The 13,594-nt window shown below is 47.1% G+C and overlaps 1 protein-coding gene across 1 annotated transcript; it reads right to left on the bottom strand.

The window, feature by feature from the left end:
* Positions 1-11,788: 11,788 nt before the first annotated feature.
* LOC132327146 (protocadherin-16-like) lies at positions 11,789-13,369 on the bottom strand. The gene has a single exon (XM_059846030.1). It carries the CDS (start codon positions 13,367-13,369, stop codon positions 11,789-11,791), a length of 1,581 nt encoding a protein of 526 aa, XP_059702013.1.
* Between the last annotated feature and the right edge of the window lie 225 nt (positions 13,370-13,594).

The raw sequence follows: 13,594 nt of genomic DNA, 5'->3' as shown, positions 1-13,594 counted from the left end.
TAGTAAAGGGATGAAAACTTGTAAGCATGAGCATTTAAAAATATTTTTGGTCATTCATTGCTCTAATTCAGGCAGTTATCATTTCTGCAGAGATTGAATATCTAGCCAAGTATTTTTCCCATTTAGTGAAACCTGGAGAATGATTCAAAAAATTATAATTATACAGATTATTCTTAATATTGCTCCATGTAGGTGATCCAATTGTTAAGCACCAATCAATAATCAGGTCCTGATCCTACTGTAGGTATTGTAAAACCCACCAAAAGTCAGCAGTAAACCAGAGATTTATGTTTTAAAAAAGACACATGAGGGAATAAATTTCACTGAGTTCAGGACAGCATGTCAGGGAAAATATTTGTGTTGTTCAAATTAACCATAATTTTCTGGACTTTTACAAACACTTCACCTTCCCTCTCTATGAGAGGTGTATTTAAATAGAAATGTAGAAGAATTTGGGTTGGAGAAGACTCTAATATCATCAAGTCTGACCATTAACCCGGTACTGCCAACTTAACAACTGAACCTGGGATTCATCATCCCTGGAAATGTTGAAAAAGCATGTGGATGTGGCACTTGAGGACATGATTTAATGGTGATCATGGTGCTAGTGTTAGGTTGACAGTCAGACTTGATCATCCTAAAGGTCTTTTTGAACCCTAAGAATTCTACAATTCCACAAAACCATGTCCCTAAATGCCACATCCAGATGTCTTTCAAATACCTCCAGGATGGTGACTCAACCACTTCCCTGGACAGCCTGTTCTAATGCTTGGCAGCCCTTTCTGTGAGAAATTTTTTCCCTAATATTGAATCTAACCTTCCCCTGGCACAACCTGGGGCCATTTCCTCTTGTGCTATCACTTGTTACTTGGGAGAGGAGACCAAGCCACTCCTGGCTACAATCTCCTCTCAGGCAGTTGCAGAGAGCAATAAAATCACCCGTGAGCTCCTTTTCTCCAGGCTATACACCCCCAGCTCCCTTCAGCCCCTTCCCCAGCTCTGTTTCCCTTCTCTGGACACGCTCCAGCCCCTCAATGTCCTTCTTGTGGTGAGGGGCCCAGAACTGGACACAGCACTCGAGGTGTGGCCTCAGCAGTGCCCAGAACAGGGGACAATCCCTGCCCTGCTCCCGCTGGCCACACTATCGCTGACACAGGCCAGGATGCCATTGGCCTTCTTGGCCACCTGGGCACATGCTGGCTCATGCTCAGCCCCCACTAAACCTCGGTAAAACTGTGACACTTAGCAAAGCCTCAGATCACAGACTCATGGGATGGGTGAGGGTGGCAGGACCTCAGGAGGTCATCTGGTCCAACCACTCAGCTCAAGCCGGGCTACCTCAGCTGAGCTGGCTGCTCAGAAAAATGTCCACAAGGCTTTTGAATATCTCCAAGGAGGGAGACTCCAAAACCTCCCTGGGCAATCCAGTGAACGAGGGGCTGGATTTCAAGAAAGACATGGACCAGCTGGCAAGTGTCCCGAGAAAAGCCAAGAGCATAACAAGAAAGAATACCCTTCAAGAGAGGTGAAAAGACCTGGAGATCTTCAGGAGGCTGCAAGAGACATGCAAACAGTGATATAAGAGATTTAAGGACTAAGATATGAAGTCAGTCAGCTGTTCTGTAACCTGCAAGCCAAAAAATAACTAGCTCTTATTCAGAAGGAAAAGACTGGCATTAGATGTTGGGCATGGAATCCCTTGGCATGTTTTTAATTATAAGGACAATGGAGCCCTTGATAGTGGCCAGAGAGGTGAGACAGCCTCCACCACTGAGATCTGTAAGACCTGACTAGACAAATATCTGCTGGCAATCACTTTGTTGTGACAAAACCTGCCTCCAGGCAGGGGCATGGAACCAGCAGGACTCTTAAATCCTTTCCATCACTCATTAATCTCTCTGCCCTTCAGCTTTTGCATCCCATTGATTTTTGAGGCATATATGTGCACATGTCACTCATTCCCCTGCAGCTTCAAGGAACTTCTAACATAAACATTCTTTGGACTTTGTGTTTTATCTTTGCTGTTTGCTTAAGGGTAAGAAGTGAGAAAAGGAGTGAATGGCAGCCTAGAAACATCCAGCACCACACATGAAAGGAAAAACATGGGATGAAGCCAAACCTGGAGGGCTGTAGCACAGCAGCAAGGGTAATAAACTTCAGCTACAGGGTGGAATATCTTTCTGCAGCTGAGACCTGGCTCACTCCTTCAGGCCCTCAGCATTTATTTCAGATTTTCAGACTTGAAGCTGTTTTCTTCATGCAAGTAAACAAAATTTAAATTGAAGCAACCTGCAAGTATGCTGACAAAACAATCCAGGTTATATCTACAAAGATCAGAGCTCCAATTCTAGCAAGGCATAAATGGAAGAAAAGATAGTTACAAAGAGCAGATTTTACCATTCAAGTCCAAAACCCTAAAAAAGCAGCGTTGAACATGGTCTGGAGACTAACAGGAGGTCAGTCAAACAGCACTAATTCCCCCTATCATCCAGAAAGAGCTGCTCAGAAGCAGCACTATGAGTAGGGACATTTCTGTTCAGGTCATTCCCCTTTGCACACGCACCAGGTGTGAGAAACACAAGGATTTTAAGGTGATACAGACGCATGGCAATCAGGTACTGTGTATCTGAAACAAGTCAGTGAAACAAAAGCAGCCTTGACAAAGTCGAGTTTTTCCCCAGGAATGCATTGGGTTTTCAACTGTCATAGCTGCAAAGGCATTAACAGATCAAGCCTCTGAAATCAATAGTGGTTTATTTTGTTCCTGACACAACCACAGCATCCTATTAAATCAGAATGCAACATCACCCAGTGATGTTGCAGTTCACCCAATTTTGTCAATATGAATTATCCGCTGCAAGGAAGGAAATAATCAGGAAACCAGACTATCAACAGGATAGTCTGGCCTCTGCACCACACATTGGAAAGAGTCTTGGTAAGATCAGTCTGGAGGAGAATATTAAGGAGTGCTGATACTGGTGTATCCCCAAGGCTTCAGCTTTACCTCCTGCTTACATCTAAAAAAGACATGCAAACAAAAGGGATGTCAATCAATCACCAGTTAAGAGCACCCTAAGTAAAAATGTTAGGATGTAGCAAGTGCAAGACTAGGGGGAATGAAGAGATGCTAAGTTTGTGTCTTGGAGGGCTAAACACTCTTCAGCAGACCAGAGCCCATACACCCACACCTTCCTTGGACAATAAGAGAGCAAAGAAAGAACTGGAAAGGGGTTTGAAACTGCAAGTGGTTATTCTTGCAAGCCTGTATCAATTTCACTCCTTTGATCGTTTAGTTTCCTCCCTCACCAGAAGAAGAAACATAAGAGAAGAAATCTCTTTTCTTAAGATTAGAATCAGAGCTGCACTGGCTAATGTAGGTTTGAGGGGACTTATGCTGGAAAATGAAAAACTAAAAAAAGTGCATTAAAAATTGTAGTTTATGTTTTGTTTCTATCCCACTGCAAGTGGTTATTCTTGCAAGCCTGTATCAATTTCACTCCTTTGATCATTTAGCTTCCTCCCTCACCAGAAGAAGAAACATAAGAGAAGAAATCTCTTTTCTTAAGATTAGAATCAGAGTTGCACTGGCTAATATAGGTTTGAGGGAACTTATGCTGGAAAATTAAAAACTAAAAAAAGTGCATTAAAAATTGTAGTTTATGTTTTGTTTCTATCCCCTCAGGTAAAAAAGAATCATTTGAATTGAAAAGAGAGAGTGTGGTATGTGAAGAAGTGTCTGCAGTGCCCAGCTTGAAATAGAACTCCAAGGTGGGATGCCTAGAAAGCCCCTCACTGTGCTGTCAGTTCACACCACTAGTCCTCAGTGCAGGGCAGGACATCAGGAGCTTTGGCTCACTATTGAACCATGGCCAGGAAATCTGCACCTGAGAAATGGTTAAATGCTAAAACCCCCTTGTCATCTTCAGGACCATAGGCATAAACTACTTGGGCATATTTAAACTTAAACCAAAATTTCTTGTGGCAGTGCTTGATCTTTAACCAGAGTTCATAATCACTTTCAGAAATGCTTTTTTTTCCCCTGCATTTTAATGATATCATTAGTGATATTTACACAGTCATGCTGTCCACTGTGCCACTCTTTCCTGCCCGAGGGGCTTTTAAATCTGGTGGTAAATTATTCCTACAAGCTTGAGCATCAGCAGCTGGCCAGCAGATGAGCACCCCCAATAAAGGTATGAGGTAAAGGAGAAGAGAAAGCAGCTTTAACTTGGTCTTGAGGACTAATCCAGTCAGCAGCACCTATGATGCTCATGCCTTGCCCCAAGCGACAGCATGTGCTGTCATCCCCACTGGGAGAAGTGCAGGAGCATCAAGGAGATCTTACAGTGGGGACAGCCTTCACAACACAGATCTCCCCTTCAAAAATGAAGGCTTACTTTTATGAATTTCTTTTCCCCAGCTCCCTTAAGAAAAGTTGTATGGGAGACCTTTAGTCCAGCTAGTCTGCTGTCATGAACACGATGGGTCAGCTCCACCTCAAACATTGATGAGAGATTCCTGGCTGTGATGCTTTCTTTAATTAACAGATTTGGTGTCTCACAAGTACTCCTAAGGTTTGGGCACAATGCCCAGGAGTAACATATTCCTTTGCAACATACTAGGGCACTGGCTGGACTCATGTTGGACCAAGCAGTGAGTACTGTGTCCTGAAGGCAAGGGAATACCCTCACCATCAGTTATGGAAATAGGACTCTTTATTCCCTTGGAAGTCCACAAACCACTGCAGCAGCTTGGGATAAAGAGCCCACAGCCACAGTACACCTGGGCAATGGGACTGCACCAACTGCCTCAGCTAAAGCTTTGCATTTTCTCTCCTCAGTTAACCACAACCAGCAAGCTTGAGAAAGCAGCCTGCAGAGATCATTTTGCATTATATCTATTACATATTTCTTAATAGACAGCAGCACTGGGACACATTTTCTATGTACACACATCCTCACCCAGTTTAGGAGGCGAGGTCTTGCTTTCCTCAGTACCACCTCTGGACTCCCCCAGTGGGACCATCAAGCTGAAAGGCAGCTGCAGGTGCCACTGCACACACGGACAGCACAGAAAAATCTTCAGCCAATTTTTCCCTTTCTGTGTGAATGCACAGCTACAGTGGGTACCTCCATCACATGGGGTGTCTGAGAACCACAGCACTTGTTAGGCAGCAAAGATAATTTCCTCAGGCAGATGACTGTACACCCAGGAAAAGCTACAGGCAGTTTCCACACCCATTGTATTTTTACTGCTATCACATCATCTTGCCTGTGGTGTCCTCCTCTGGTTTTTCAAATCTGTTTTATTTTTGTGGTCTGTTTCCAGAGGAAAGCTCTGAAGCACTCTCAGACCTGCAATTATAGAAGTAGCATTACTGCCTCAACCCTTAAATCCACTGTGTCTGCCAACAGCTGTTCCTTACCACACAATCAGGAGAATTAGAAACACAGCACCACAGAGAAGGTAGGAGGTACAACAATTTACAGGATCTCAAAAGCTTCCATATAGCAGAATTCCACATAAAACAAGTTTTTATTGCAGTTTGCCATGTTAACAGCTGACTAATCCTCAGTTAAAATGTTATTAAATGCTATACAAAAAATAACTATTTGCAGGCACATCAGTTGATGAGGAAGACAAATCACACCAAAGTAGTAAGAGAAGCTGAGGAATCAACAGCACAGAGGACATTTGGGGAATTTTTATGGCTTTTAAAGAAGGAAAGTGCAGTAAGACACAGCTACAATCATATCTTCTTGTCATCCTACCCAGCACAGCACTTGCTCTTCCTCACTGAAGTGGCACTTATTAAGTTTTAAGTAGTTTGTGTGGGACATAAAAAAAAAATTTGTTCCTGAGAGGCTGTAGCAGAGTCTGATTGCTTCTGTGGTAGGAAGTCACTTTGCTTTGATGTTCAGTTTTCCTATGGAAAAATTACAGGCATTTGTCAGTTGTCATGTTTAACATAGTTAAGTCTCTTCTCCCTAAAGGTTTTTAAAACATTTTTAAAATAAAAAGGTGCTTGCTGAGCACCTTCATGCAGTAAGAGCTGTTCCTATGACCATACTTAGAGTCTATTAGCTTGTTTCCAAACACAGAGAAAGTTAATGTCACCAGCAAAATACAATCATTTTAGGACAGCAAATGTGTTTGATATGTACAAAAAGATGCCAAAAAGCATTGCAGCATAGCTTTACCACTTTAACCCCCCTGGGTGCAGTTGTGAGGGGCAGCTCAGCCCCAGCAGCACGGGCCCCTTTGGTGAGGCTGGGCAGCAGCCCTGAGAGGGCAGTTTGCAGCAGCAGCCTCCAAAGGAGCTGTCTGCTGGCTACTCTGCTGTGCCCTAAGAAATGAGAAGGTAAAGTTGCTAGATTACCTTCCAGTTCTCCTTATATACTAGATTTCTAAACAGATCCTCTTCCACAGGCACAGCCCTTGACACTTTGCTGCTCCTTCTCCCAGATCAGTGTCTCTGCCACACAGAGGGTTTGCTCACTCAGACAAAACTCAGCCACCCATAGGAACCAATGGCTCCTGACTTTGCTGTCATCAAGCACTGCTTTTAGGGCATTCCATCAGCAACATTCATGGCAGAAGCAGAATTCCAAGTCATTTCCATCAGCCTATTTCATCAGGGCAGGTTTTTAAAGGCTCTTCTTAAACTTTCTGCTTTAACACTTTATTAACTTTTGGGCAGTTTCCACCAGCCAGCAAACCTCAGTGCTCAGCCTGCAGCACTGCACCAGCCAAGGTCTGACTGCTGTGGCAAGGAGCCCCTCCTGCCCCAAAGCAGCATCTGTGAAGGCACTGCTCTCTGGGGAGGACAGAGCTTCCCAAGCCCCCTGGGACACACGAGCAGGAGCAAGCCCCATTCCACTCCAGTCATAGTCCCAAAAGAGAAGCTTTGAGCACATCTGCCGTGGGGTGCTCATGTGAATACACTGCTGTGCACATGTGGTGTGTGTGAATTTTGGGCCTCCCATGTGTAAGGCAGGTGTGTAAAGGCATCCCCAGGTCAGCTGGCTCCTGCCAGCAACCAAAAATCAAACACTGCTGGGCACTGCCCAGTGCTTCTGGAGTGTGAGACAACATGCAGGGCTGTTTCTGGCATGGTGCAGCTTTGATCCAGGTCTAAAACCAGTTTTTAAAATGCCTTCCTGCTGTTGAAATGTAATGAAAACTCAGAAATACTAAATCATAGCCTGTATAAAAGGATTCAAGATGCTAATCTTAAGAATAGAGGGCTGAATGTTCTATTTTTAAGGTCTCCCACTGCTTTTCTCTCAAATTTGTTATGATAGAGGTTTTCCCATTGTTTAAATAGTTTGTGTAACTTACAAGAATACTTGTAACAGAAGCTTTACATTTACCTCTCCAGTTTTAAGCTTTTTGTAGCTTCTCAAAATGACTTTGTCAGACATTCTCAAGACTAATTTATAGCCTTTGGATCATTATGTATGTTTACTTTTTTTTTTCACAGCAAGGTTTTTCCAAATATATTTGCAGATGTGGTAAAGTAATAACCTTCATCCCAGAGCTTGCTCTTTCATCCAGTGAGCCCTGGCCATTAACATGGCCTCATGGGTTAAGTGAAGCAAGCTTTTTCTGCTGGTACCTGAATTTGGAAGCACACTAATGGCATCTACAGATGGTTTTAATCAGTCTGATACCAGAAGTAAACACCCCCTTGACCCCCAGAGGGAAAAAAAAGGAAAAAAAAAGGCAGCATATAATGTGACCTCAATAGCTGATCAAGTCAAGTTTCTGTTTCTGGAGTGAGACTTATTTTCTAAAAATGTCAGGAGGTGCCAGGAAGCAGTGGGACATTTCTGGTTCGGTTAAAAAAAAAAAGAAAAAAGAAAAAAAGAAAAAATACCCCCAAACCTCCAAACCTAAGCTATGTCTTGTTTTGAAATCACAGCCAGCAACACATATTAATTACTTGTCAGCTTTTACAAAAGCCATATTATATGGATTGAAAAGTTTCCCTCCCCAGTAGGCATCCTGGTGGAAGTTTCTTAGGAAAGTAGAAGGGACTCAAACCACATATTCTCCCTGTGCAGTATTTACAGGAATGTCAAGATCTGACAGACATCTTTTTTAAATGCAGTTTGCTTCCAGTGAGTCAGAAGAGTTCAACACTGCTCATATTCTACCAGAGGACACTGCACTGAAGGAACTGCACTATGCTACAGCCTCCTCAGTCAGATTTAAGATCTCTCTCCTTGGAATTCACTTACAGTAGTAAACAGTTGTTATCCCACCTGAAAGAGGGCAGGGAATGAGGTATCCATCTCACCTCCAAAACCAGGAAAATACTGAGCAGCCTTGCAACTGTTTTAGTCACTTCAGTCTAAAACTACCTGCTGGTGTTCACCCCTGTCTGATGTCTTGAGGCATCCCAGAGTTGAAGGGCTGCTAACACCGACCCTTTAACCTTTCAGTGCACTGCAGACACATGGGAGGGGAAGAGATTTGTCTTGCCATGCTTTTTTTGAGTTCCTACTGTTGCCAAACAAAATTACCCTTTGTAGATAATGAACAGAGTGACTTCTTACACAGTTGTTTTCAGTTAGATAGCATGTGGAGTGTATCTGCAGGGTGAGTGTGTGCAGGAACATGGACATCTCCCACTGGGTCTCACTATTCCAAGGCAATGTGCACTCTGTAAGTCCTTTGTGACAGGCTCTTAAGTTTAAAGAAACAAAAAACCAAACTAAGCAAACAAAACCCAAAACAAACAAACAAAAAACCCCAACCGAACCAAAACCCAAAGCCAAAAAAAAAAAAAAAAAAAAAAAGCAAAACACCAGAAAAGCCCCAAAACCAAACCAAAGAGAGAGCTAAAAGTCTTCTAGAACAGGGAGAACAGGGGTAAGAAACTGCTTTTTGACGCATGATGGACAAAGTCCTAGAGCTCAAACTTCTACACAGTGTGCACCAGTACCTATTGCCAGCATCAGAGAGGGCAGCAGAGGGGGCAGAAGAGGAAACAGCATCTGCACATCCCACCCTGTGTAAGCTGGCATGATAAGGATGAAAACCTGTGTAGGTACTTGTAGGTGTGCATGAACAGAAGCAGACATGGCAGAGAAAGGGAGCTTCAACTCCTCCTCACCACCCCAGCCTTTCCATGCTCTGGCCACACACTGTTCTAATGGTGAGTCAGTGTTTCCAGGACGTGAAATGTCCCAAAAGAAAATCTGAGTGAGAAATGTTGGGTCTGCAACTCATACCTTTGTATGGATGCCTTAAGATTTAGCTTTCATATTTTTCAGGTTCTGTACTGCTTTAGTGTGTAACTGTGAACTTCATATAAGGTGTTAGCAAGTCCTCCTCACAGTTTAGTTAGACAAAACAATCCTTTTCCAGCTTGAGAACCAAGGACACCATTGCAGCTTTGGTAAACAATTCACCATTGTTTACCAAAAAGTATAAACAATGGTGAATTGAAGAAAGCCATGGAGGAGGATGGGACTTCTTGTTCAAACTCCAGGTCCAATCCATAACTATCCATGCACAGAGCCCAGAACAGCAAGACTTTGACAGGCAGATGGAGGCTGCCAGATTCCTAAAGAAGATGCAAACTGCTCTGTGTAGGTAAATAAGACAAGCCACAGAAGTTGTGCCAACACCTTTACGATGCACAGTCCACATACCACGTGGGAGAACAGCTGTGTTTTCACAGTGCCTGCTACAGGATCCCCACAAACAGATGGCAGCCCCCTCCCTATCACTGCTGTGTGTGCTACTGAGCAACTGGGAAGATTCAGAAGGTTTTTGTACTCTGCACTCAGTTTATTGCAGTATTTCAACTGCACACAGAAATACCTTGTCTTCCTAGGACTGCTGTTGCAGGAAACTGTGCTCTGTTACTATCTGACCTACTGTTTAATTTTTTTAAAGATTTTTTTTTAAAAAGCTGTTCTTTTCTTGAAAAACAAACAAAAAAAAGGCAAATGCTTCCAGAACCCCAAGACATACGCTTCCCTGGAGAAGCAGCATCTGTGAAATGCCCAAGTCCATTCACATTTTTTTATATAAGAGATGGCAATTAATAAAGGTCTGATAGCTTTGTTTTTCAATTAAAGAGGTTATTAAAAGTTTGGCACATGTTCCATAATATTGATTGCTTTGTGAGTGATTTTTAATTACATTTAGTAAGAGACCTGAGGAGAAATGAGGAGCAGACCAAAGTCAATTCTGTTTGACTTTTGACAGCTCACCAGGTCTCTTCAGATTAAAAAAATGGATGCTCAAGTCCTTTCACCATTTCACCATACTTGTGTAAAATAAGCAGACAGAAAAACATCCCAAGTTTGTTGCTGTACAAAGTTATGAGAGAGTTTTGATTTTCAAAGTAGCTTAAAGGAGTGCCTAAATGACCTTGTCCCACTTGATCATTGAATTCCTTTCTCCCTCAGGCTCAACTGTTGTCAATACATTATTAGCACACAGACAGTGGTAAAAACATGATGTGCACTACCAGATTGGAGAGGACAACACAATCATATGTTGAACACTGTTCACAAGGTTATTTGCTTTCATTATAAATTAGCAAAACAGTCAAGCTATGTGTCCCCTTTCCAGCTCCATCTTTAGCTTGAATGAGAAGTTCCACTTTAAGCATCAGGTGAATTGTTTAAAATTAGTAGCTGAAAATACTGTGCAGAGCTTTTCTAATGTTAAATGTTTGTCACTTGCACAACACATCCCATTCCTGCAAGAGTAAGTTTCTCAGCCAGGCAGCTCTGGACTCGCAGATTGCACACAGCAGTCTGGTGAAGATCACAGTCCCCAGCATGTTTCAAGACATTTGTTTTCCTCCCATCTCCATGTTTCACATTTCCTGAGCACTAGACTGTAAAATTCATCGATGTAAATTGGTAAATATTCCCTCTTTTAGTTGCAAGCATCAAAGTAAAAAGACAAGCAAACAATACAAAACAAACCCAAGCAAATGATAACCAGTTACATTATTAGCGACCCTAGCAGCACTTACAAATGCACTCTAAATCTTACTCTAAGATGAAAGAACCACATGGAAAGGATGGCTCTTGCAACCATAACACACCTCAAGCTTCATGTGGTTTAAGAAGTTTATCAAGTCTAGCAATTCTCCTTGCTGTCCTATTAGGAAAACTGTATATGAACAACAGTATATGAACCCTTGACATATAGGTATAACCACAGTATCTACATTTAGTTCTCTACACCAACTCCTAGGATTCCTGATTCAGACTCTTTTTTCCTTTTTCTTGTCCTAGGCTCGTTGACATCTCTTTTGTAACGAGTCCTTTCCCTTCCCATGCGCTGCTCTGCCAGCGCTGTGTCTGACTCCCAGCATCATTCCGTGCGGTTCAGGGTGGGCTGCAGCTGCATGTCTTTAAGTGCCCACACCCAGGACAGCATCACCTCTTCCTTCCCAGCTCCTTCCAGCAGAACCAGAGCGGCAGGAGACGCTCCCTGCTAGCTGCCCCTGCTATGAATCCAGCTGTCTGTTGTGGCCGGGCCCTAATTGCTTGTTAACCCCTGAGCAGACGGCTCTGGTCCCACAAAAATGAACCTATTGTGACAACAATTCCTTACAAAATAACATAAGCAAAACACCATTCCCTACATGTCCAGCTGCTCCTTCAAAGGCAAGAGGCAGAAGCTCTGAGGGCAGTACCGGGGAAGAGCCGGCAAATTCCCACGCCACCCACCGAGCTCCCACAGCCGGGGGGCAGCTCCCGCAGCCGCCTGAGGCTCTGCGAGCCCCACGGAGGGCAGCATCACCGCGGCTTCATCTCCTCGAATGGCAAATGCCCGGCACGGCTGTGCCTGGACAGCATCCCCCTCCTTCGGGGCAGCCCTTCATGCCCATCCGTTCCTTCTGCGGCCATCTCGACCCACTCTCGGCAGCGCCGTGGGGAGAACCGACCCCGTCCCGGCCACCCTCCCCGTCCCCTCCCGGACCGCTACCTCCTCCGCCGCCGCGGTGCACCTTGACCAGCACCTCCGCCCGGCCGCCCGCTCGCAGCTCCCTCCTCAGGTAGAGCCGCCCCGACGTCCTGTCGACCCCCACGGGGGTGGCACCGGGAGAGGCCAGCTCGAACCAGCCGCCCGCCGACCGGTCTCGGCTCCTCGGGACGGTGAAGACGGTGTCGCCCACCCGCGCCCCGGGGGGCAGGCGGGCCGTGTAGCGCCGGGCCCCGGGCCCCGGCGGCTGCAGCGAGCGCGGCTCCCGCCGCCGCCCCGCGCCGCCCGCCGCCCCCCGCCCGCGCACGGCCAGGCGCAGGCACCGCGCGGGGCTGCGCAGCGGCCGCGGCCGCCCGTGGTCGAGAGCCGCCACGCAGAGGCGGAGCCGGCGCAGCCCCAGCAGCGAGCCCACGGTCAGCACCTGCCCGCTGCGGGGCACCACGAAGAGCAGGCGGCTGCCGGCGCCCGGCGGCCAGGGACGGTAGGTGAGGCGCGCGTTAGCGCCCTCGTCGCTGTCCGAGGCGCGGAGCCGGGCCACCTCCGTGCCCAGCGGGACCAGCTCGTCCACCTCCAGCGGCCGCGCCGGCGGCAGCCGCGGCCGGTGGTCGTTGCGGTCCAGGACCCGGACTCGCAGCAGCGCCTCCCGGCCGGACCGTCCCGCCCGCCGCCGCAGCCGGAGTCCGTACTCGGGCTGCGCCTCCCGGTCCAGGCGCTCGGCGGTGCGGAGAAGCAGCAGTCCCCCGCCGCCGCCCGGCCGCCGCTGCAGGGAGAAGCGGGAGGCGCCGTCGCCTTCCAGCACCCACTCCCCGGCCGGCTCCCCGGGGCCCAGCAGCCTCCGCAGCGGCACCCGCAAACCCCGCACCCGCGTCCCCGCCGGGCTGTTCTCGGGCACCTGCCCGGAGAAGCGCAGCAGGCGGTGGGAGCCACCGCACCCCGGCCCCGCCGCCCCGCCGAGCAGCGGCAGCAGCAGCAGGACCGGGAGCAGCCCGCAGCCGCTCCGCCGCGCCCTGCTCATCCCGCCGAGCGGAGCGGAGCGCAGCCCGGCTCTGCACCGCTCCCGCCGCGGGCACACACGGCACGGGCAGACCTGGCCCGTCCCGCGGCCACTCACGGCCATGGGCGGGGACGGACCGAGCCCGCCCCGCGTGGTCGAGTGCGGAGCCCGCCCGTGGCAAAGCGCGCAACACTGAGGTGCAAATTCCTCACCTTCCCCTATTCCGTGGCAAAGCGCACAATGTTGCTTGGCAAATGCCTCATCTTCACCTATTTCACATTGCCCGTGAGGGTCATCTCTGAATGATCTCTCCCTGTCCCTGTTTCGACTCGTGAACTTTTTGTTGTATTTTCTCTCCTCTGTCCAGTTGCAGAGGGGAGTGACAGAGCAGCTTTGGTGGGTGCCTGTCATTCAACGGGGGTCAAACCACCACAGGCATACAGCTGCTCCCTCCAGGTCTTCTGCAAGCTGACCGGACATAGGATGAACTACACTTCCTGGGGTGGTGGCTTGGGGGAAAATGGGCAATCTCCCCCCCATCTCCTGAACCTATATGAAAAAATCCACTCAGCTGAGCTACAAGAACCACCATAAAAGAAAGAGGAAAAGGCCACTATTGCATAAAGGAGAGAGGAC

The sequence above is a fragment of the Haemorhous mexicanus genome, chromosome 1, assembly GCF_027477595.1.
Source record: "Haemorhous mexicanus isolate bHaeMex1 chromosome 1, bHaeMex1.pri, whole genome shotgun sequence".
Classification (NCBI taxonomy): Eukaryota; Metazoa; Chordata; class Aves; order Passeriformes; family Fringillidae; genus Haemorhous; species Haemorhous mexicanus.
Note: the sequence above shows the minus strand (reverse complement) of the source record. Positions and strands in the feature narration are given on the sequence as shown.